A 24,303-nucleotide genomic window follows, 5' to 3' on the forward strand; every position below is an offset into this window, starting at 1 on the left:
ATATTGATTAATCTTGCATCCTTATATTGCTCTTAACTGAGTTAACACTTATGGACCTTCATCCATAATGGAAATCTTTGAAAAGATTGAGTTGCAAAACATTTTGTCCTGAAAAATGCTTATGCATTAGCTTTGAAACGTGGTCTTAGGAGTTAGGCTAAAACGAGTACTAGTGGTGAAGACCAAACAAATGAATGAATAATATCTAATATTTAGTAAATAAGAGATTGTGACTTCTATTAATAAGCTAGCAAATCATTCTTTTTTTTAAAAAAAAACCTCTTAAAAAGTTTTAAGTTGCAAAGTAGATTTAATATTTGATGCTTAAAATATTTAAAAAATGATCTATCCAGTTTATTTGCAGGCAGTTGAGTAAGGAGGACACAGAATACAAATAATATGTTCAATAATGTTCAATTTCCTTGTTGAGTCATGTGCATAGTTTCTACTCTTCAGTTTTACAGTAGTTTATGGTAGCATGTAAGTAACAAAGAGAGGCACCTCTGTGAAAAAAGAGAGCCTTGTTTCCAATTGTTCCTTAGTAGTGGGGGAGAGGGAAATCTGAGCATGTTTACTATGCAGTCCTGCTACTTTCTTTCAGGAACCAAAATGTACCTTCTCTCTCCTCTGAGAGTAGATTGTATTGATTCTGCATCAGGATGTGTAGTTTCAATGCATTAGTGGCTGAGTTGTCTATTGTCTGTTCTCTTTTTGATTGTGGTTTTCTCCCCCACCCCATTTATTTTGCCCTTTCAAGCCACCTTCTCCCATACAAAAAGCAGTTATGCACCAACAGGACCTCCCTTTCGTTATGGAATGTTTGAAAGATCTTTAGTTTCTTAAGTTGCATTTTTAAAATAATAATAATTGTTGTTTCTTTGTATGAATTTATATGATCTTGAACTGAAGAGAATTCAAAACATTACTGTTACATGTATACATTCCATTTGACATCAGCCAGCAATATACATACATCATGCAACTGCAAATTATTGTTCTTGGAGCAAAGTTCAGTGTGCATTTTCTTTTAAAAACAGTTGTTGTTGGGAGCATCAATATTGTCTGCCAAAACCATTGCATTTTTGTCATGTGGGAAATTTTCTCTTCAAAACATGTTGCAGCCAAGTGTTAAGTGTTTTGCAAGCACAACTTGAATTTAGAAACAGAATATAGCCCTTGTCTATCTTCTAGAGAGAATAAATCAAACCATGAAGCATTTTGTTGCTGTGTCAGGGGATCCAGGAACAGTGACCTTTGTATTTGGAGCTGTAGATGCTCAGAATTCCCATTGTCAGCATCTTTGACTGGAAAGCAATCAAAGGCTTATGATATCCACATAGAATATAAATACCAGAAGACTAAACTTCTGTCCATACTTTGCCAATGGACCAGTAACACTCTGTTTTTTTTTGGGTTCTTTGCAGTTGCACATATGGATTTGAGCCTTTGTTGACCAAAGGCTAGTTCTAGAACTTGGATGATTTCCTCTCCTTGTTGGTGAACTTTGTTGCTAATTTCGTGAATTAAGCCAGCACCTTCTTGCTCAGACCATGTCATAAGGATTGCAGTTAAGGACTCCCTACTCTGACATTTCTCTCCCTACTCTGACATTTCTCTGCCACTGGCCGTGATGGATGCAGGGACTGGGATGTGTTATCTGTCTTCCTTCCATATATAGAAGGATGGAATGTATTGTGCCCTCTGTTCTTTAAAATTATAAGCAAATGCTGCCAGACAGTTATTGCCTGTTGTTAATAATCAGTTATAATATTGATTATTTTAAGGCATTTTTTGTTAATAACAAAAACCTCCAGAGGACATTCTATGCTTATGTAATGACCTCTCCACACCAACTTTTTGTAGCCTCTCACCACAGTCACTACTAAGCTGTCCTTTCAGTCCAGTTTTTGTTGCCCTGTGTTTTTCCCCTTGTCTCTGCACCTGCTACAATATTTATTGTTTCATGCCAGTTGAGAACCACATTCCTTGATGATTAAGCAACTACATTTTTGCTTTTGTTGCTATGTCAGTTTCAGAGTCTTTCAGTTTGTGTTTCATTTTTCCAATCTTAAGTTTGGTTATCCACTTTTTCACATCAGTTTTTGAATTTTGGGAGGGAAAGTTTTCATGAAAATTCATTAGCATTTTAGGGCAAAATATACCTAATATACTCAATTTTTTCCTGTATTTTTGCAGAGTAAACACATTTTTGTGGAGCAGTTTGCCATGATATGCATTTTTGTGTTCTTTTCACCAATATATGCATTTCTATCCATGCTTTACCCTAGTATATGCATTTTTGCATACATTACTTGGTTGGAGACCAGCATTGCAAAATTTGAAGGATGGCTGCAGTTTGCCTTTAAATATGAACTGAATAGAATTTCTTCTCCCATCCCTGTGTGCAGCCACTGGAGACAGAGCATTACTCCATCGTGTTAGGAATATAGGAACCAGCCTAAGATCTCAATGCTGTATGTTCCCACTTGTGTCTTAACTTGTGATCAAGGGAAACGTTTGTGACTTTAACTGCAGTTATCTTTTGATTCTCCTTAACCAAGTTTTAAAACATTTTAGAAGGTTATTGTTTATTAATTTTTGTTTTTTTGTTTTTTGTTTTTAAAAAGGCTTCACTCCCATTCAAAGGCAGCACCTGCACACTGCCACTGTCAAAATGTGTCAGGGCCAGGATTGAGTTGAATGGTAAGTTAGTGGGTGACAGAATTCCACTGGTGATGAGTTGTTTTTCATATGGGACGGCATATGTCTGCTTACTTGCATTGTCAGCAGCAGTATCCTACTGTTAATAGAACTTTGTCTTAAAAGGTTATTAGGTTTAACATGACTATTTGTATTTGAACAACATTTTCAAACTCCCTTCAGGCACCAAATGTAGTAAGTGCACTGCAGGAGTCATAACTATCTGTTTTGTTTTTCAGGGCTTTTAATAGTGGCATAAAGTTTGAATGTTCAGGAAAAACCTGTTTAACATTATAAATATGATTTGCAGTACTTTGCAGTTTGCATAAGTGACTCAGAAGGTAAAATATGGGTATTCTATGTTACTTTTATGATTTAATGCAACTTGAGGTATGTTTCAATTCAACGACTTAAAATATTCAGGAGTTCTGGTTGGTAGTCCATTCTATCTTTGGACAGAGTTCATGGATGGTATAGTATCTGAGTTTCATACTTACAGGCAACTCTTCATGATACAGAATGTGTGAGGAAAGTTCTAGATTTGTGTACTCAGTCTGAAGTTCTTTAATAATGGCTCAGTTCACATGACTTGCTAAGCCAAACCTTGGCTTGACAACAGTACATGAATGTGTGGGTTCCTGGAGGTCCTCCTGGACGATTTTGTGGAGATAAGAATGTAGGTCACAGTCCCTTTGCTCCTTTCTGGTCGCTTTTACTTCTATAGTTTTCTTATCAGGTATTATCTTAGTTATCTTTAGTTTTATTATTTCTGTTCAACATTGCTAAAAAAGCTGTTGTTTTCAAGTTCTAATGGGGTAGGTGCAGCGGGATGGTGCATTTGTTTCATTTGCTTTGTTGCTGATGTGGGGACACACAAATTCTCATTTCTATTAAGCAACATGAGTACCATAATGAAACACTGATTACAGTTGTACAGCTCTTGTTTGCAGTTTGTCATTATTTTCGTCAGGGGGAAAAGAGAAAGGAATGTTTTGTTCCCCATTACTCCTCCATGTTTTTAAGGGTCTGTTACTTATTTCCTGTCAAGCTTGGGCAAGAGCAGTGATTATTTGCTATTCCAAGTGCTTTTTCTGGGAAGATGGGGTACTCATTCTTTTTCAGTTAGGCCAATTACAGTTTTCGTATCTTATTATTTAGATTTGTTGCACATAATGGAAAAATTTGTGTAGTAGTCTTTCAGAACTGAAGAGAAAATAGCATTGAGAGGTTTGTTATTTTCTAGAACAGTAAGTGAATCTTAACAAATGCTGAATATCAACAAGATTTATGGTTTTGTCAGGATGACAAACTATTCTGAGCGTGTTTGACTTGAAAAGTACAACTTTTCTGTCACATCTCTTTTCCATCCCACTCCTGCAAAAGTAGCCGAGTGAACTACAGTTTGATTCCGAAAGTTTGACTTTGGTACCATCATTTGTGAAAAAGAAGTCTATACAACATTTTGTTGCAGTCTGAAGATCTATATACTTGGTCCCTACTCATGGTCCAAAAGCATGTGGCACACTAAACTTTGTGCTGACTGGGAGCCTGTTTGGAAGCCCCACGTACACCGCCATAGATTCTGTGAAAGAAAGGAAATACACACACACCACTCCATTATAAAGGAACCTAAGCAAACCAGGGATGAGAGCAACAAAACTGACTACACATATGTATTGAACAAGACCCTAGTAATTTCCATCAACAGCCACTTGTGCCTCATCTCATAATGTTTCCAAGGCTCCCTCATTCCACAGATGAATTTTGGGTTGGTGGGGTTGTAGTAGGATGGGGATAGGAAAGCCCTAATCCATGAATAGAACTCATTATTATTTTGGCTACATCCCAGTATTTGATACTGATGACCTTGAAATGAGTAAGATTGGTACACTTAGCTTGGCATCTCTATCAGAAATGCACTGCTTTGGGTTAGACCAGTGGTTCTCAACCTTCCTAATGCCGTGACCCTTTAATACAGTTCCTCATGTTGTGGTGACGCCCAACCATAAAATTATTTTCGTTGCTACTTCATAACTGTAATTTTGCTACTGTTATGAATCGTAATGTAAATATCTGATATGCAGGATGTATTTTCATTGTTACAAATTGAACATAATTAAAGCATAGTGATTAATCACAAAAACAATATGTAATTATATATTGTGAAATATTTATTTATAATTAGAAATAAATTTTGTCTTGAAGCATGATGTAGCATGGGTACCAGTCTTAATATAGCAACAGTAAACTACATTGCTACATTTTGCGACAGTATGCATAAAAAGCCAACATCAGTGTGAAGGTTGAGATTGCTTCTTTCTCACCAGATCAGAAATTCTCGGGGCAGTCTTTGCAAGAGCACAACGAAGATCGCCTTCCACAACGACTCTACTTCTTGATAACCAACAAGCTGGAAAACCATGTTTCACAAAGATATGTTGTTGGAAATGGAAGAAGGCTCAACACAGTCTCGGACAGAACAGGATATGACTGCAAACAATTGATCCAGAATTTTGTAACTGGCATTGTAGAGAAATTAGTTCTTGCTGCATCGTTAATAAGTTCAATGAACTCCTCTTGTGCTGCCTCAGGAACATCTTCAACTTTGACTGTGAATGGGCTTCTGGCTAGTGCAAATGGAGTGTCAGGTAGATTTGGAAAGTACGATGAAATTTCGTCTGCAAGCATGTGCAAGTCATCATGCCGGGTACTCGTATGTGGTCAGACCCACCTGGAGACAGATAAATGAGCGGTGTCTTGGTTCCTAAGACCATCAGAAATATGTGTTTTCCGATGGTCTTAGGCAGAGGCCAGCAACCTAAGGCCCATGGGCCACCCGGAACCGGCCCATGGCTGGTTCCGTGGATTGGCGAGGGAAATCCATGGATTTTTTTCCACGGCGCAGGCACCGTTTCGCCCTGCTGACATCCCCCCCCCTCCCTCACCGCGGCAGAACCTCCCCCTCCTCCCAGTGTAGCAAATCGCCAGCTAAGGTTTGAGGCCCTGGGCAATGGGTGAGCGGCTGCTGCGCGTGGCCAAGAGGAGGAAGGGGGCTGGGCTGAGCTGGCCGAGTGCATTTCCAGCAGTCCCTCATCGGAGCAAGCTGTTTGCCACTGCTGCTCATGCTGCTGCCACCTGTGCTGCCGCCACTCTGCTAAGCGCAGTTCCTGTGCCTGCCCTTGCGAGCAGCAGAGGCTGTCATCAGTGGAGGAGCCCACCCTCCAAAAAGCTTGCTGACCCCTGGTCTTAGGCGACCCCTGTGAAAGGGTCGTTTGACCCCCAGAGGGGTCATGACCCACAAGTTGAGAATCGCTGGGTTAGACGCCCTTCCCCCCCCCTTTAAACCAACACTAGTAGTTGTACCTTACAGTTATTTCTAGAAAAAACATGTATCAGCTTCTCATAAAATCATATGTGAATTCTTAAATGGGCTTTTGCAGAGATATACATGATTATGCATTATAGTGGATCTTTTCCAGCCAAAGTAAGGCACTTTAAAATCCTAATGATTTCAGTTGGAGAACTAAGTGTTTCTTGTCGAAACCAATGGTACATAAAAGTGACTGACAGGATTGTCCCTATTTATTTTATATAGAAGTCACAACAACTTGTGAAGGTGTTATTTTAGCAGTCTGGGTTACTAACCTTTATTCCAAGGATCATTTAAGAGTTTCAAGTGGTATAGGATATATTCTGCCCGTCTGCCTTTTCCCTCATATTCATTGAGAGCCATCTGGAAGATAAATACATGCAGATGAGCAGCCCTTTACAGTTAAGAACTGGATTAACTTGTTAGCACCTTTTGTTAATTCTGTAATCTGATCATGTAAGAGAACAACAATACAAAACTATGTTTGTATATTGAGGCTGGGCAGTTGAATAGTTAGCTACCTGCATATTCAAGATTCCATATGGGAGGGGAGGGAAATTGTAAAATGATAAAATACTGTTTTATTTTCTCTACTAACTTTCCTTTGCAGTCAGGCTGTGTCCAGATGATTCAATAGAGGGGATTTCCACCCTCAATTTATAGCTAGTTCAAAGCTACTTTGGTATTATTTTATTTCATCCAGGTTGGATGCCAGTTGGGGCTAATGGGAGTTGTAGTTCAAAACATATGGAGGGAATTAGGTTGGGGAAAAGTAGGATAGGTAACACTACTGGTTCTCTGTGAAAATAAATACACATGCCCTCGTTATTCAGTGTTTAGCTCTACAGCTGAAAGCTGAGATGAACTATATATGTGAATTATTTGTACATTCTTCCTTCGAAGGAGAGAGGATAGCACAGAAAGGTTGTGTGCACATTTGTTGCACATTATGTTGCAGGCATGCTGGAGGCACAGTAACCTTTTCTAATGTACACAGGCTGTAGAGAGGACCTGCCCCAGTGACTGTGAACTAGCTTTATATGCAAAGCTGACTGGTAAAATTGTTTCATTATATAGGGAGTAGGTATTTAAGAACCGTTGTTCAAATCCTGGCTGAATCTGACACTAGCAGATGCTCATCTTGATCCTATGTTTGTTAAAAAGATAAATTCCACTTGAAATGAAAGGAACTTTGTAATGTGTTTACATTATATCTGGTTGGCATCTGACAGTTTCAGGAGATAATGGAAGTGTGTGCCTTCAGGGGTAAATTTAAACCATTGGAGAGTTACAGTGCCTGCTGTGACTGTAAAGACATGATTTGTTGCAGCTGGAGCAGATGAAGGTGTCTGGTTGTGCTGATGCAGGTGTACCATAGTGTTTCTTCTTTCTGCACTCCTTCTAGTGGTCATTCCTTCTCTGGTCACTGTTGTGGATACTTGACCTGACTGATTGTCTCCAGATTTTGTGGTGGTCTTGCAAGGGATTTCTACATGGCAGGGTTAATGTTGTCAGCCTTCATGTCATGTTTGCAGATGCCATTATAATGCAGAGTTGGTCTGCCAACTGGCGTAGTACCTGCAGCGAGCTCCCTGTAGAGTATATCCTTGGTGATTCTGCCATCTTCCATTCTGTGGACATGACCAAGCCAGCGTAGACGTTGCTGGGACAGGAGGGCGAACATGCTGGGAATGTGGGTACATTATATCTGGATAATGTGTAGATTATAGTCTACCTAAGGAATTCATTTAAGAACAGCACTACTGGATCCGACCAAAGGTTCACTATTTATTCATATACCAACTTTCCTACCTAAGGAGATAAAACAATTAAAATATCTTAAACAATTCCAATAGAGATGCAGACTTAAGAGATCTTTCCTTAAAAGTCTTGTTGGAAAAGGAAGGTCTTCTGTAGGCACCAAAAAGACAATAGACAAAAGCTGTCTAATATCAAACAGAAGAGAACTTCAAAAGCATTCAATCTAGTCCCACATCTGTTTTCCACAGTGACCAGCCAGATGCTTCTGGGAAGCCCACTAGAGAGAGCCAGTGTGGTGTAGTGGTTAAGAGCGGTAGTCACGTAATCTGGGAAACCGGGTTCGCGTCTCCGCTCCTCCACATGCAGCTGCTGGGTGACCTTGGGCCAGTCACACTTCTTTGAAGTCTCTCAGCCCCACTCACCTCACAGAGTGTTTGTTGTGGGGGAGGAAGGGAAAGGAGATTGTTAGCCGCTTTGAGACTCCTGAAGGGGAGTGAAAGGCGGGATATCAAATCCAAACTCCTCTTCTTCTTCTTCTTCTTCTTCTTCTTCTTCTTCTTCTTCTAAAAGCAATAGTTCTGCCTTGTTACTACCTCCCAGCAACTGACTCTAAATCTGGAGGTCCTGTTTAGGTATGACAAAATCCATTGGCTTTTGTTCTAACACTTTCTGCTGTTGCTTTCTTAATAAATGAAAGGTAAATAATACCTTGAGAAGGAAGTAGGACAACTCCTGAACATGTCCTATCCAATACTTAATTTACCAAACATATTTAAAAATATTTAGGGACTTATTTGCTATGAGAATCTTCATTTCTAGTCTAATATTTGTCTCCAGAGGAATGATAGTGGTTTATATTTTTCTTGGGATTTCTCCTGAGAATTTAGTGATAGGCAGCAATCCCAAACACCTAGGTGGTGGTTATGTTAGATTGAGCAGAGGCATCCATTCCGCCTGCCAAATGGGCTGGACACCAGCAGAACTCAGTGAAAGACCCCAAAACAAGGCCTTGTGGGGCAGGACTGAGCCAGCCCTTTTTCTTCCCTGCCTAGTAATAGTATTCAAACACCATGAGTATTCAAGCCATGCTGTCTTATTCTCATACTGCAACGACAGCTGCTGCTCTTTATAAAAAAGTTTTGGGGAGTATTGTGGTGGGGTGAGACTAATGTTTTATTCTTTTGTTTTGGCAGACACTGAATCATGCCGTTAGTCAAAAGGAACATTGAACCTCGACACCTCTGCAGAGGAGCTCTGCCTGAGGGAATTACTAGTGAATTAGAATGTGTAACCAATAGTACTCTTGCTGCTATCATACGCCAGCTAAGCAGCCTAAGTAAGTAACTGGATGGCTTTTAAAATGTGTTTTTTTCTTTTTAAGGGAAACTTGAAGAGTATACACAGTTTTGAAGCTGGCTTAAGTGGCATGATGGCTTTGGGTTTAGCAGTCTCAGCACCTTTGCATGTGAATAATCAAAATAAGTAAAATCAATGCCTTGCCACCTTGACTTCATATCCTGAATGGCCTTGGGTCCAGTGTTTCCCTCTTTCTTTTACCTTCCTTTGTGCCAGTGTGGTGTAGTGGTTAAGAGCGGTAGTCTCGTAATCTGATGAACTGGGTTCGAGTCTCCGCTCCTCCACCTGCAGCTGCTGGGTGACCTTGGGCTAGTCACACTTCTCTGAAGTCTCTCAGCCCCACTCACCTCACAGAGTGTTTGTTGTGGGGGAGGAAGCGAAAGGAGAATGTTGGCCACTTTGAAACTCCTTCAGGTAGTGATAAAGCGGGATATCAGATCCAAACTCTTCTAAGGCTAGGGTGTGTAGAGCAGTCTTTTATGGATTTTTGAAACTTTGGCCGTGTGGATCCACCCCCTGTTCCCAAATGCTTGTTTCCCTTTGGGTATCTAAAGATTTGGAACCAGCACTGGCTCAACCATTAGGCAAAGAGAAGCCTTTAATTCATCACAAATGCCATATGTAGTATATGGAATTATGTTTGTAATATTCATTTACTGAGGGTAGCAGCCACCTGTTCCTCCTGGGCCATTCCTCTCTGTGGGATATCACAGATCTGTAATATACCCCCTAAACTAGTCTGCTGCTTTCAGGTGCACTGCAAGGGGAGGACACTATCCTGTTGCCACTGCTGAAGTAAGATTCAATGGGGAAATGCTAACTTGTCCTTTACCACAGGCAGCAAAAGTTGTTGGGCTGGCCCTGCTTATACCTGCTCTGACAGTGTGTGGCATTCTTGTGTGTAGAATTGTGTCTGAAAAGAGCAGTTTTCAGTCACATTGGATAAATGTGGGAATTCTGTGCTTGTCAACTTGCATAAAGCAGCAGAAGCATAGTGAAAACACTCTGAAGAAACTTTGTACTGTTTCTGTGTGCAAATACATGTGCATAGTGTATGTCATGGTGATTAAAACACCTGGGGAGATGTTGTCTTCTTTCTCTATAGGCAAACATGCTGAAGACATATTTGGTGAGTTGTTTAATGAGGCCAACAACTTCTACATCAGGGCAAATTCCCTTCAAGACAGAATTGACCGCCTTGCTGTCAAAGTCACCCAGCTGGATTCAACTGTGGAAGAAGGTAGGTAATTGTATTTGAGCATTGAGCCAGAAGTGATATTGACAAGAGCACAGTAATTAATTGCACAGCAATCACTCCTTTTTTCTTTGGAGTCAGTACTGAGTGATATTTCATCTTGGTGTTTTTTTTTAAGGTAGCAGCTTTGGGAGGGGGGAATCTGTGGCGGTTTGCAGGGAAAAAAGGGGAGGAAGAGGAAAATATTTTAGAACCACTTCATATTTGCCACTAGAAGTCCATGCCCTTATCTCTCTTTGCAGGAGTCCTACTTTTAATTGGATCCATTGCTTGGGTATATTTCATGTATTATTAATTTGCAGTAGATAGATGAACATGAGCAATGCCCATCTCAAACCTCTTATTCCAGAAGAGTAATAGATACATATCACCACTGTAGGATAAACTGTTGTCCAAGAAAACTGATCTTTTGGTATTTTATAACCAGATTGTTAGAACACTGGATGCAGTCTACACTGCTGTGTGCTGATACAGCCCATTGATTTTATTGGGCCTAGGTTACTTCTCAGGATTCAGTGGCTGCGTCATGGAGATAAAGTGTGTATCAGTATCAATTGCTAGAGTCTCCATGGTCAGAGTCAGCATGCCTCTGAATACCAGTTGCTGGAGACCACAGAAGGGGAGAGTACTCTCATGCTCAGGTCCTGCTTGTGGGTTTCATAAGCATTTGGTTGGCTGCTGTGAGAACAGGATGCTGGACAAGATGGGCCATTGGCCTGATCCAGCAGACTCTTCTTAAGCTTGTCATGTAGAGCCACTGCCCCATGATTGCAATTTCAGGTACCTTTGGTAACCCCTTTCATAACTTATTTCTATGTGTTGGCTCTTTGTATGTTGGAGGGAATGGGATTCCACCACTGACAGTGCCTACAACTTCCACACAAAGAGCTCAAGGAGTGCTTACACATGGAGGTTGGAGCCAAGGCCAATAGGGCATGGTAGTGATTGATGAGTGTGGGGCCACCAGCATAATACTACTCCCTCCTCGCATAAAATGAATGTGCTGAGGATGAGATATGAAAGGGGTTAGAGTAGCAGCACTACTACCTATGTAACAGAGCACAAATTTATGACCATAATTGTAGCTAGTTTATGACTACATTATATTTTGAGAAGGACTGTAGCTCAGTGGTAGAGCATCAGCTTTGCATGCAGGTCTCAAGTTCAATCCTCAGCATGTCTAGGTAGGTCTGAAAGTGACACCTGGCTAAATTCCCAGAGAACCGCTGCCAGTCAGTATAGAAAATACTAAGCTTGAGGACCAATGGTCCGACTTGGTATAAGGCAACTTCCTATGTTCCTGTTTACATCACTGTCTTCAGTCTTGATGTAACATCTGAAGTTCTAATACTTCACTGAATACAGAATGACTGCTTATATCTTTGCTTGCTTGTGTATACTTACAAAAGGAATGCCTACTTGTGTTCATTGAGGATGCCATTCTAGGCAACTGAAGACACTTACAGGAGCAGAAGTTTTGTCATTTGTCTAGGATGGCAGTTACAGAAGCTACATATTTTCTTTGGATTGTTGGCAGAAGCTGCATAGAAATGAAATTTAGTAGCCTCACTTTCACATTCTGCTTCTGAAAATTGATTCATAGTTGATATAACCCTTTAAAAAGCTTAAATAATAGATTGCATAATTTGTAAATCTAGTGTTGAATACATATTCTAATCAAATATGCAGAAGTATAATGCATTTATTTAAAGCTGCTTTCATTGATATATTTTGTAATTAAAAGCAGGTGTGTGTTGCATCTTAAGCCAGGTAGCATATTATGTTACAATATGGGTCCCCAAATGTGGTGTCCATGGGGTCCCTAATGTGACACCTTCCAGGGTTTCTGCCCCTCCCAAATTTGTAAAAGAATTGAGGGTTTTTTTTGGGAGAGGTTGCCTATTTTGTGGACAGTGTTGCATTGCTTTTTTGTCTCTTTTTTGGAGTGGCATACATATGTTGCCTGCTTTATTTTCAGCTGGGTTAGGAGCTGTTCTGAACAAGACCAGTTTTTCTGTGAAAAGGGTATTTTGTGGCCCAAAACAGTTTTTATATTTCCAAATCTGCTCCAAAAGTTTGACGTCAGGTTGGTGTTATAACAACAACTTACAGTTGAGGTCAACGGTACTTATGTCCTATGGATACACAATTTGAATTGGTTTCTATGATAAATAAAATACATCTGTTTGCAACCAAATAATCCAAAACACTAGTTGTGCAGCTCAAATGCATTTTGCAGTATGTATTTATATCCGTTAGGGAAGCAACTGTGAAATTAAGGGTTTCTGCTTGGCTTTCTCCTCACTTGTATGGATGCTAGGCAAAGGTCACTTACCTGAAGACTAATTTTTCAGAACTTAGTTCGAAAACAAGAGCAGGTTGTCACTGGGCAGATCAGTTTTTCTTCATGATATGCAGTGCACATGTTTATGCTGTTTAACATAGTACATAATGTGCATACTAAGTTACTCTATATATAACTTGTTATGTCATACATAATCTTGTGGATTTGGGGCCCAAATATTTTTGCTTACACAATCTTGTTGGGGAAATATTACCATGTCTGACTTGTTAAGAATCTTGCACCCACAAATTGTGTGAAGGGCATGTTTTGTATTCTATATAGGAACAATAATTTAATCAGTTTTGCTCCTCACTTCTTCCTCTTATCAAATGTGTTCAATATTTTGATTTGCTTTACTCCTGGATATTGTGGTTAGCTTTTTCTCAATTTAGTTCTGTCTACTAATTTTATTCTTTTTATCAACAGTGTCATTACAGGATATCAACATGAAAAAAGCATTCAAAAGTTCTACAGTACAGGACCAACAGGTGGTTTCGAAGAACAGCATCCCCAATCCTGTAGCTGATATTTATAATCGGAGTGACAAACCTCCTCCGTTGAATATCCTTACTTCATATAGGTACAGTAACTACAAATGAATAAATAGGCCTGCACAAGTAATGATGTAATCAATACTAGATTCAAGCTACTGAATATTGCCCAGTTAGCTTTTCTTTGGAGTCTGATACAGACAACAGCCCTGAGGCATAGCTCAGTTGGTAGAGCATGAGATGCTTAATCTCAGGGTTCTGGGTTCAGCCCCACATTGGGCAATAGATTTCTGCATTGCAGAGGGTTGGACTAGATGATCCTTGTGGTCCCTTTCAACTCTTCTATGATTCTAAGGCTCCATATCAGTAACCCAAAGATAGTTCAGTTGACTTCTATAAGGCTGCCTAAGAAAGTCAGAGTCAATTTAGCCCACAGTATGCTGACAGGCAGCAAGTTAAAGTATCTCTCTAGTGCTTGAGAGTTTTTTTTAAAATAAAAAATATTTTTACGTGCAAAGATGCTGAGCTAAGGCACCTCTCAGAGTAAATATGCTAGAATCTCAAAATCTATCTACGTGGGGGGTGGTTTAGCTTGCTGGTTTTAACACAATATACTTCTAAGTTTTAAATAATTGTTTGAACATTGCTTCTTGTCATTTTCAACTTACCTCAAACACCCCTTCATACTGGGTTTTCCCAACTGATACCTTGGCACAATCAGATGCAGTTTGCACCAGGCCCTGAGTGAAGTGGCCAATGGGTGCTGCACTTATGGGTTTGGTTGCAGGAAAGCCAGCTTCTCATTAAAGTGTAGGTCTACTTCCTATGTAGGTTTACTTCCTAAACTGTTTTATCCAAACAAATGTATTGGGCCTATTCTTATGTAAGCACCTCATTGTATCATTTGAGTCAGCAGAACCTGGCTGCTTATTCATGACAGTTCAGTTGGCAAAGTAGCTGGCTTGCTACTTGAAACAGACAGAACTATTCCATTTCTTTGGGAGGTAGGTCTTCTGTCTGGAAATGGCATCCTATGCAGTACATTGGCACCACTGGAGCCTTTCCCACTAGGTTATCTGCAGAGTCATGAGTATGCTAGAATACTTGCTTGGGTCTCTAAGTATGCTTTAAACAATAATCCTCCTGTTTTCTCAATATCTGCTAATTTTGTTCACAGAGATGATAAAAAGGATGGGCTGAAGTTCTATACTGATCCCTCTTATTTCTTTGACCTATGGAAAGAAAAAATGTTACAAGATACAGAAGACAAACGAAAAGAGAAGAGACGCCAAAAGGTAAACAGGCACATTTTAAAATGTATGCACGTGGTTTACCAGCCATATTTTGGAATAAAAATGGTTCATTGTTTAAATGTTTTTCTTGACATACATATGACTGGAAAACTAGCAAGATTATTTCATACTTTTATATTTCAATCTTAAATGTGTGTCTTAATTTCTTCTCTTAAAGAATTCTAGCAAAAATAGCCCACTAGTTTCAGAAAACATATTTTTGAAAAATAGATTATATGATTATAAACTTATTTCATAAAGTTCTTTGAGCTTTTGATGGTTTTCATTAGATTGTTTCCACTCTAAAATGCAAATTGACTTTATTCTTCTTATTCTGAGAATATGCACATCTGCTTTTTATGGGTGAGTCTGAATAAAGAATCACCTAAGGTATGTCATGGAAGAGTATATAATGGAGCAGTTTTAGGAATGATGTTCATTGCTGTCAGTGTGAGTACATACAAATTAAACCCCTGAAGAATGTCACTAAGCAATAAATCATCTATTTTTAAATAGAAAATGTACTGGCATTTCTGTGTGGCTATGGTCATACTGGAATTCCCAGACCACCTGTCTGACCTAGGCAATGTACAAAAGTAAATAAGAACATCACTAAGAGAAGAAGGCTTTTTTGTTTACTACTCCTTCTGAAATAAAGCAAAGCACCACATTTTGTGACCAGGAGACTTGGATGATTATTTGCTTGGTGAGGGAAAGCTTGCTGATTTGGGTGAGGATATGTGAAGTGGGGATGGGAGGGCAATATAACATGTGTGCTAACAAGGTTGAGTTTTTCTGTATGTAAAATGCCCGTTTTTAGTTTGACTTTGCCTAAGAATGTTGAGGTTTTAATTCCAATGAAATGGTTACTGTAGCATACTTTATCCTTTCTCTGTGAACAGATGGTCTTAAATGGGCTTGCCTGTTGCTGTTATCACTAACCTCGGCTGTCTTCCCATCTGCATAAAATATGATGACTGTAATTTAAGAGTTTGCAACAGAATAAATGTTTGAGTTATAAGCAAAAGCACTGCAAAAAGCTCCCTCCAAAAAACCCCCAGGCAGAATGTATTGGTCACTGGTATCAAAGATTGCTAGGAGACCCAGGACAAATAAATCATCCTTCCTCAGTCTTCATCTAGCTTAGGTCATTGACAAGGTGACCAAGGCAGTTTTGGATTTGAAATCAGCCTAGAAAATGGGTATATCAGGAATAGATAGCCTTTGCTGTCCTAGGTGCCTACAACTATACAGGAAAAGAAAAGGTGAAGAGACATGCTTTATGCTTCTTAGTAACTGTGTGACTAAAGAATATGTTTTTATGATTTCATTGCAATTTTTCTTTCATAACTGAAAATCAATCAATTAACCATTCTCCCCAAATGCCTTTACAGTCGCACCTTGGTAGTCGAACGGTATCCATTCTGGAAGTCCAGTTGACTTCCAAAACATTTGGAAACCAAAGCACGGCTTCTGATTGGCTGCAGGAAGCTCCTGCAGCCAATAGGAAGCCACAGAAGCCCCGTCAGACATTCGGCTTCCGAAAGAACATTCGAAAACCAGAACACTCACTTCTGGGTTTCAATCATTCGGGAGCCGATTTGTTTGGGAGCCAAGGTGTTTTAAATCCAAGGTACGACTGTATTTTTATCAGTGATTTTAATATACTCTAATGAGACATTTGTGTTGTGATCCATTATCCTTCCACGTGCGTGAAACCTGATTTGGTATTTGTTTGGCAGGATGGTATAAGTACTGAGCTTTTTCCATTTACAAGGATGAATACCATGCAGCTCTCTGCTGTAAGGTAACTGCTTAAAAGAGGAAATCAGTTGATTTCAGAAAAGGTACATGTGGTGTTGAAGGGAAGCCAAGTTTATTCCAGTGCCAGAAAAAACACACCAACTCTTGTTTGTAGGTGTATCTTCACATACCCCTGGGCCCTGATGGGAAAATATTTCCATGCCACTTGCTGTGATGCACTGTGAACCTTTTTATTTGCTTGTCTGAACACTAAGATTACAGTAGCTCTGTAGAACTACAATTTAGCACGGTATTGTTTAAAGCAGGCTTTGCAAACCATACAATTTTACAATTGTGAAAAAACACTAATATGTAAACTTAATGTGTATGTTTGCTATATATATTACTGCACAGCTGATACCTTGTCAGATGGATAACCTATGAGCTCTTTAGAATATGGCTTCACTATAATTTGCTTGCCTCACCTATATCTACTTATTTTCATTCTCTTAACAGCATTTAACGTGCTCTTTCCTTCCTTGTCTCTTCCTTTCGCATGCCTTGCTTTCTTGTTCTGTAACATTAGGAGCAAAAGCGTATAGATGGCACAACTCGTGAGGTGAAAAAGGTTAGAAAAGCAAGGAACAGGCGCCAGGAATGGAATATGATGGCATATGACAAAGAGCTTAGACCAGACAACAGGTTGTCTCAAAGTATATACCATGGAGCATCATCCGAGGGATCTCTGTCCCCTGATACTAGGTCTGTTTACAACAACCCTTTTTGTTGTATTATATCCTTATATCCTTATATATATAAGGATAAGGATATATTATATCCTTATCCTTATATTTTTAATAAGCTTAACTGTAGAATTGCAATGAAACATTCAATTAATGTTACAACAGGCATTTTCAAAATTATTTGAAAGGCCAGTGTGACTTAAATCTGATACTTGTTACTATACAACCACATTACACGTATGTTTGTATTTCTGTTCTAAATTGCCATATTGTACTGCTATAGGCAACTTAGTACATGGATTTTTTTCCGATTTACTGATTTTACTGATTTTTAAGAAAAACATATTCTAAACTTTTGTGTAGTACTTAGAAAGCAATGGTTCTTCACATGCAAGGCAATATACCGGCTTCATATTAGTAGATTTTGCTAATTGAATAAAGTTCACTGTTCATACAGTTGATATTCAGAGAGGAGCTGCAGAACCAGAAGCAATATTTTTTTTAATGGTTTAGAACAGAAACATATCCCTACATATTTACCACCGGTATTCTCTCTCTGTGTTGTACTTCTTTGTGCTAAGTGGGAGGTCTGTGTTCAAGCAAAGTGGAACATTCAAGTTGATTGGCCAAGCGGTCTCTAGAGACATTTTTGTTTTCATATTTGTTCTCCAAATTAATTTAATTGGAAGGAAGGAACAACCCACAGCAAATAATCCAGACTGCCTAACAACATTTCACAATTCCACTAACATCTATTATGGCTTGTTTATGTCATCTTGTAGTTATTTTTAAAGTCCAGGCTGTTAAAGCAAAAGAGGATTGCAAGAAGAGCCCAGAAGCTGACTTCCATAGAAAGCCATGTTTTAAAGAGAATTACTTCTGTATAATATTTCTATGATGTTAATCAGGATGTTTTGTCTGCACTAGGAAAATATTCTTCTTTCATGCTACATAACTTCTTTCCTGAGCAAAACTGTTCTCCAACTTAATAGAGAGGAAAGCATTTCTGTGATTCCCAGTCACTTGTTGAAATTCTACTCCTCTTGAACCATGGGAATCATATTCTTGTCAACTCTGTTAACTGGATTAATTCACTTACTCCAGTCATTTTGTTTCCTTGACTGGCATGTACTTTTTTTTACTCCTTTTTTGTAGCATGAAAAATTGCCTTGTGAATGAATTGTAATAGTATTGTAAACGCAAGTGTTACATTCAAAACAAGCCTACACAAATGCGCTTCTTGTTATAATTTTGATGCACTGCTTATATATGCATAAAAAATGATAAGCAAACATAGCAATTTTATGTAACTATTGGAATTTGGAATTCTGATGTTTCCGAATTGGCGAGTCCTATTTACAATGCATTTATGCTATGCCCATTGTGATTCAGAAAGAGAGACACAAGCTGAATCCAAGCCGGCACCAGCAAATTAATGTGAGGAAAGTAAGGACAAGGAGAGAAGAGTGGGAGAGAAGGAAAATGGGCATTGAGTTCATAAGTGATACAAAGAAACAGGAGCAGACAGGAAGCACAAAAGAGGCCAAGATGCCCAAAGGGTTTGTCTTTTTGTTTTACTCAAACCTCTGGTGCTTTGTTGCTTGCCTAGCTTCCTGTCTGAAAAAGATGATGAGCATCTATTTTACTGATACCTTTTTAAACCAAATTACTATATGACACAATTTGTCTTTACTAATGCAGCTTTTTGCAGCTCTGGCATGCAAATAAATTGTCTGTTGGCCCTAACTGATAAGCTCTGCAGAGTTAGTATCTTTATAAATTGTGTGTTCCACTAATAATTCTTTTTTCTCTTTAATCCAGTTGTAATTATTTGTGCAAAAAAAAAAAAAGGTAACATAAAATATTAAGGTCTTGGAGTTGGGTTGTTTTTGATAAATCAAAATATTCTCTTGGTCTCAGCTTCTAGTTTTGCTTTCATCTTTTGCTTTTCTTGGTAATAGTACTTCTCTATCACTTCTCTCATAGAACTAATATCGCCTTGTATGTGAGAGAATGCATACCCTGCAAGTTTACGGTTTCTGTGTATTAGGAAAATTGATGAATTTGAAAATTCAGATTTTGTAAATATAAGCTGCACTTTGTGGCTGTAGAAAGTTCTTTGCAAAGACAGTGAAACTAATACATTTCCTCCTAATTTCTGTATTTTTTCCACTTGTATTTTAGATCTCATGCCTCAGATGTTACCAGCTATTCATATCCTGCTACTCCAAATCATTCCCTCCATCAGCAGCCAATGATGCCTTCATATGGAGCAGGAGATGGAGCTCAGTACATGCTTGCAAACCAGGGCCTTGAGCATGAATTTAGGCCACCTTCTACAACAGTGCGGCATGCTACCTTAAACAGACCTCAACAGCCACCTCCACCCCCACCCCAAGCCGTAGATGGATCCCTAGGGACTGTGTCATTGGTACCAGCTGATTATGGGTAAAAAAATCCTTTTGTTATTTATTTAAAATGTGTTTACCTTGCTTTTCAGCTGAAAGGCTCCCAAATCAGCTTACATGAGATCAGTTAACAAGACTGTCCCTGTCCTCAGGCTTACGATCAGCAACGACAGGGGCGGGGGGAGGGATGGGACACATAGACAAAAAGAGTGGAAATAAGAGGTCTTAACTATGGTTAATGTTCAGTGGGGGATATACTTGAGCTGTATTGTTGTATGACTAGGTTGCTACAGTACTTGAGGCTCACATGCTTAGAGAAAATACTCCAGCAAACTAGGTAAGGACCCTTTACTGCTTCCCAGTGCTATATTTAAACCAAGGTAAAAATGGATGTGGGAAAACTTGATGTTGATATTGAAACAGAGAGATGTGTGCTATGCGTGTTGTGTGTTTAGTAAGAGGCAACTGGAAAAGTTTGAGTTGCCAGAAAAAGTGAAGAAAATCAATGCAGGGACTTCCGGTGCAGCGCGATCCCGGTTGCAAGCGGGGGTTTTACCGCGAGGGAAACCCCGGGCTATTTTGGAGGATAGGGGGTGCTTTAGGGCGCAAAAGCCCCCCGAATCGACTCTGGAGGGAGTTCAGAGTAGCAGGTTCCCGTGGTGACGGAAAAGCCGCCGGTTCTGGTCGTCAGGTAGCTTCAAAGAAGCGAAGAGAGCGACGGTGCCGGCAGCGGTCGAGGGACGCAATTGCCGACCTCCATCTAGCGAAGCCCCGAGCTTGCTGTGAAAGCGCTGCACTCCAATTAAAAAAGAATCCCGGCTTCAGAAAACTCTTTAATTTGGGAAATAACATCGAGGAAGCCGTGAAATAAGGTGAATAATTTAAATTGAGTCCAGCTCGGAAACGAAGTCCGGCATGAGCAGCACGAGCCCAGTGCTAGGAAAGTGAAAGTGAGTCGCCCTGGCGGATACTTTGTTCCCTCCTTGTATGTTCCCCCCCAACGTAACTTTGTAACTTCGGTGCAGTGAACGGTATAATATCAAACGTGTGGGGTAGGAAAGGAGGGTCCAGGATTAAATAGTTACAGCGGAATGTCTTTAAAAGAACAGAGGTTTGGAGACATATGATAGGAGTTCTCCTTTAGACTCCGAAATTAAAGGTGGTAAAAGGAGAGAAACCGGAAAAGGAGACTCCGCCATTACAAACTGTTATAAACAACTGTTAAGCGTGGGGGACTGTGGAAAAGAAGGGAAAGGAAAATAAGGTGCAGATAAAACTTCCCCCGCCCTGGTCGAGTTCTGGAGCGGGGAAGGAAAGGAAAAACGGAGGAAAAGAATGAAAAGGAAAGAATAAAGAACAAAGAATATCGCTAAAGTCACTTTTGCTGCGGGAAGACTACAGACACTTCAGGAGTACTGTGAACACATTCTGGGTTCATAGTGGATACACCCAGAACCCACTATAAAGGTATAATTTCTAAATTGGCTTTTGGGATTTCGGATATATAAGAAACATAAGAAAGACTGAGTAGCTGCAAAAAGAGGACATTGCCATATATGAGAATACTCCACTACTAATAAGAGACTGGTGACCCCTAGTGGTGGAACCAAACCAATTGACTTACAATTCCTCTCTTCTTATCCTAAATTTAGCCTGCTTTTTGTACAAAATCTCTCCCCCCTCTCTCTTTTCCAAATTGTATTGGAGCGTGCATTAGCTTGGGGGTAAAATAATTATTCTGAAAGAGAACATTAACTGAAAGAAGGGGAAATTGTCTATACTAAGTGAAAAGAGAAGAATTGGAGGGGAAAAGGGCAAAGCGGAAACAATATAGGTAATAGGGAAACGGAGAAAAGTATAAATTAACATAATGTCACACACAACGAAGAAAGGTACGAATGGGGGGACCCCGGGGGATAGGAGGGGATCTAAACAAGAAATTGACTCTAAGGCGGATATTGTGAAGATGCTAGTGGAAATTAAACAAGGCCAAAGTAATCTGGAGAATAAGATAGAACGTGTAGACAAAAAAATTGGAGATATGGATAAGAAAATTGAAGAAACGGTCAATGAACTTAAAGGCCAGATTAAAGAGGTAACTAGAAGAACACAAAACGTAGAGGAAGGTATAAAGAAAACAAGATTGGAATTAAAAGATATGAAACGGGAGAAAGAAAGGATGAAAGTAGAACTGCTAGATTTAAATAAAGCACAAGAGGAGATAAGGGATGTTATCGCAATGAATGAACTCCGACAGAGGGAGACGAATCTTAGGATGAGAGCAGTCCCAGAGATACAAGGAGAAAACATTAAAGAAAGATTAATAAAAGAATTAGCTGACTGGATGGAAATGCCAGTAGAAGAAATGGCTAAAAATGTCCAGAATGCATTCAGAATGCAAGTTAAAACAATTAGAACAAAGAAATTTGTAGGTGACTGCCTGATTACACTCAAGGATAGAGAAGTGAGAAATATGATCTTACAAAAGAATAGAGAAAAGCGATTGAACATAGGAGGGAATTACATTATCATCTTTAAAGACGTTCCAATCAGACTACTAAAACGTAGAGATTGTTATAAACCACTAGCTCAGATGCTAAAAAAGAACAGTATTAGTTTCAGATGGGAGTTCCCGGAAGGAATATCATTTGAGTATAGAGGCAAAAGACACAGGCTTTTAAACTCAGAAGAAACTGGGAAATTTTTGAGGAAATATAAAGAATTAAAATCAGAGGAGGGCGGAGCAAGGGAAGACGAGGGAGGATCACCAAGAGATATAAGAGTAGAGGACGAACAGGAGGAGGTTGGAAGCAGGTCAGACGAAGAGGAAGAGGAAGAAGGGGAGGAAGAAAGCGCAGGAAACTCATAAAGGGGAAAAGAGGGGAAAGAGGGGAAGAGAGGGGAAGAGAGAAGAGAGGACTAAGGTGAATGACAGGCAATATGGGTTTAAAAGTTTTAAGCTGGAATATTAACGGTTTGAACGAGAAGAAAAAAAGGAACAATGTTGAACAATTTCTGAAAAAGAAAAATTTGGATATTATCTGTCTTCAGGAGACACATGTTGCGAAAAGACATAAAAAATTGTTAATCAATAAAAAATTGGGAAGTGAATTTGAATCCTCCGATAGAGAAAAGAAAAGAGGGGTGGTATTATATATCAAAAATAAAATTGAAGCCAAACAAATATTTAAAGACGAGGAGGGGAGAGTGATAGCGGTGCGAATCAATTGGCAAGGAGAAAACCTGGTGGTGATAGGGATATATGCACCGAACGGTGGCAAATCTGAGTTCTTTAAAAATCTTGAGGAGAGAATGTTGGAATACATGGATCAGAAAATTATCTTAATGGGGGACATGAACGGAGTGATCTCTTTAGAAGCAGATAGACTTAGGGAAGGAGGAGGCAAAGATGGAAAATTACCAAAATCCTTTTTTTCAATGGTCGAAAAGTGTAATTTGGTTGATATTTGGCGGCTTAGGCACCCAGTGGATAAACAATACACATTTTATTCAGAGCCACACCAATCGTGGTCACGGATAGATCAGGTCTGGATATCGAGTGAATTATGCCCTAGGGTGAATCAAATAGAAATAAAGCCGAGAGTAATCTCGGACCACAACCCGATAGAATATGAGCTGGAGAGCTTTGAAAGAAGAACCTTCAGATGGAGATTAAAGGAATACCTACTAGATGACCAGAAAATTGTTGAAAATACCAAAAAAAAAGCTAACAGATTACTTTGTGGATAATAGTGATAAAGGTACTAATATTAATACTGTCTGGGATGCAAGTAAAGCTGTAATAAGAGGGCATCTCATTCAACAAAATGCAATTAAAAATAGAAACAGAGAGAAAGGGAAGGAAGAAATTTTAAAGCAGATTATGGATAATGAAAAAAAATTAATTCGGAAGCCTAACAATCAAGGAATAAAAGAAAATATCAGAATACTGCAAACACAGTTTGCCATGTTAATAAATAGAGAAGTAGAGTGGAACATCAAAAGATTAAGGCAAAAAAATTTTCAATTTTCAAATAAATCTGGTAGGTGGCTTGCATGGCAAATTAAGAAAAGGAAAGAGCAAAGCACTATAAATAGGATTACAGTAGAGGGAGAGGAAATAACCGACCCAAAAGGAATTCGGAAAGAATTTTTGAACTTCTATAGAAGCCTATATAAGAACAAAGAGAAAAATAATTCCAGGAAGATAGAGAGATTTTTGAAAGAGAAAACAATACAGAAAATCCCAACTGAGAAGAGACATCGACTTAACGAAGAGATACAAATAGAAGAAATAGAAGAGGTAATTAAAAATCTAAAGAGAGGGAAGGCCCCAGGACCTGACGGGTTCACAGCGGGTTATTATAAAGAGATGAAGTCGGTCTTAGTAAAACCTTTGAAGGAGATTATGAATAATATATTAAAAACAGGAGAAACCCCCGGGACCTGGAAAGAGGCATTTATCACCTTCATCCCAAAACAAGGTGCAGATCTAACCCAAGTCCAAAATTACAGGCCAATCTCGCTGTTAAATACGGATTATAAGATCTTTGCAGGAATTTTGGCAAGGAGATTGAAGTCCATATTGATGGAAACAATACACAAAGATCAGGCCGGCTTTATTCCTGGCAGGCACATGAGGGACAACACAAGACACATAATTAATATTTTGGAATTTTTGTCTGTCAGAACTGACAAACAGGCAGTAATGATGTTCGTGGACGCTGAAAAAGCGTTTGACAATGTGGTCTGGGACTTCATGTTAAAGAATTTGGAGCATATGGAAGTGGGCAAGGCCTTTCTTAATGGTATAAGAGCGATATATACAGAGCAGAAAGCT

At 39.3% G+C, this 24,303-nt stretch overlaps 1 protein-coding gene across 5 annotated transcripts in view; it reads left to right on the plus strand.

Annotated features, from left to right (window-relative positions):
- The window catches only part of WASF3 (WASP family member 3), a 41,526-nt gene that overhangs the window by 7,192 nt on the left and 10,031 nt on the right, over positions 1-24,303 (plus strand). For 2 of the 5 annotated variants that reach the window (XM_028726375.2, XM_028726377.2), the window contains exons 2-8: positions 5,028-5,348; positions 9,025-9,167; positions 10,293-10,427; positions 13,213-13,366; positions 14,455-14,572; positions 16,899-17,074; positions 19,240-19,503. In XM_028726375.2, the coding sequence (XP_028582208.1) occupies positions 9,035-9,167; positions 10,293-10,427; positions 13,213-13,366; positions 14,455-14,572; positions 16,899-17,074; positions 19,240-19,503 (980 nt within the window). In that variant the 5' untranslated portion in view covers positions 5,028-5,348; positions 9,025-9,034. Of the gene's footprint in view, positions 1-5,027; positions 5,349-9,024; positions 9,168-10,292; positions 10,428-13,212; positions 13,367-14,454; positions 14,573-16,898; positions 17,075-18,447; positions 18,615-19,239; positions 19,504-24,303 lie in introns of all 5 variants that reach the window. The other 3 variants (XM_077927102.1, XM_028726376.2, XM_028726379.2) reach the window with 2 other exon arrangements.

This window comes from Podarcis muralis, chromosome 4 (genome assembly GCF_964188315.1).
Source record: "Podarcis muralis chromosome 4, rPodMur119.hap1.1, whole genome shotgun sequence".
Classification (NCBI taxonomy): domain Eukaryota; kingdom Metazoa; phylum Chordata; class Lepidosauria; order Squamata; family Lacertidae; genus Podarcis; species Podarcis muralis.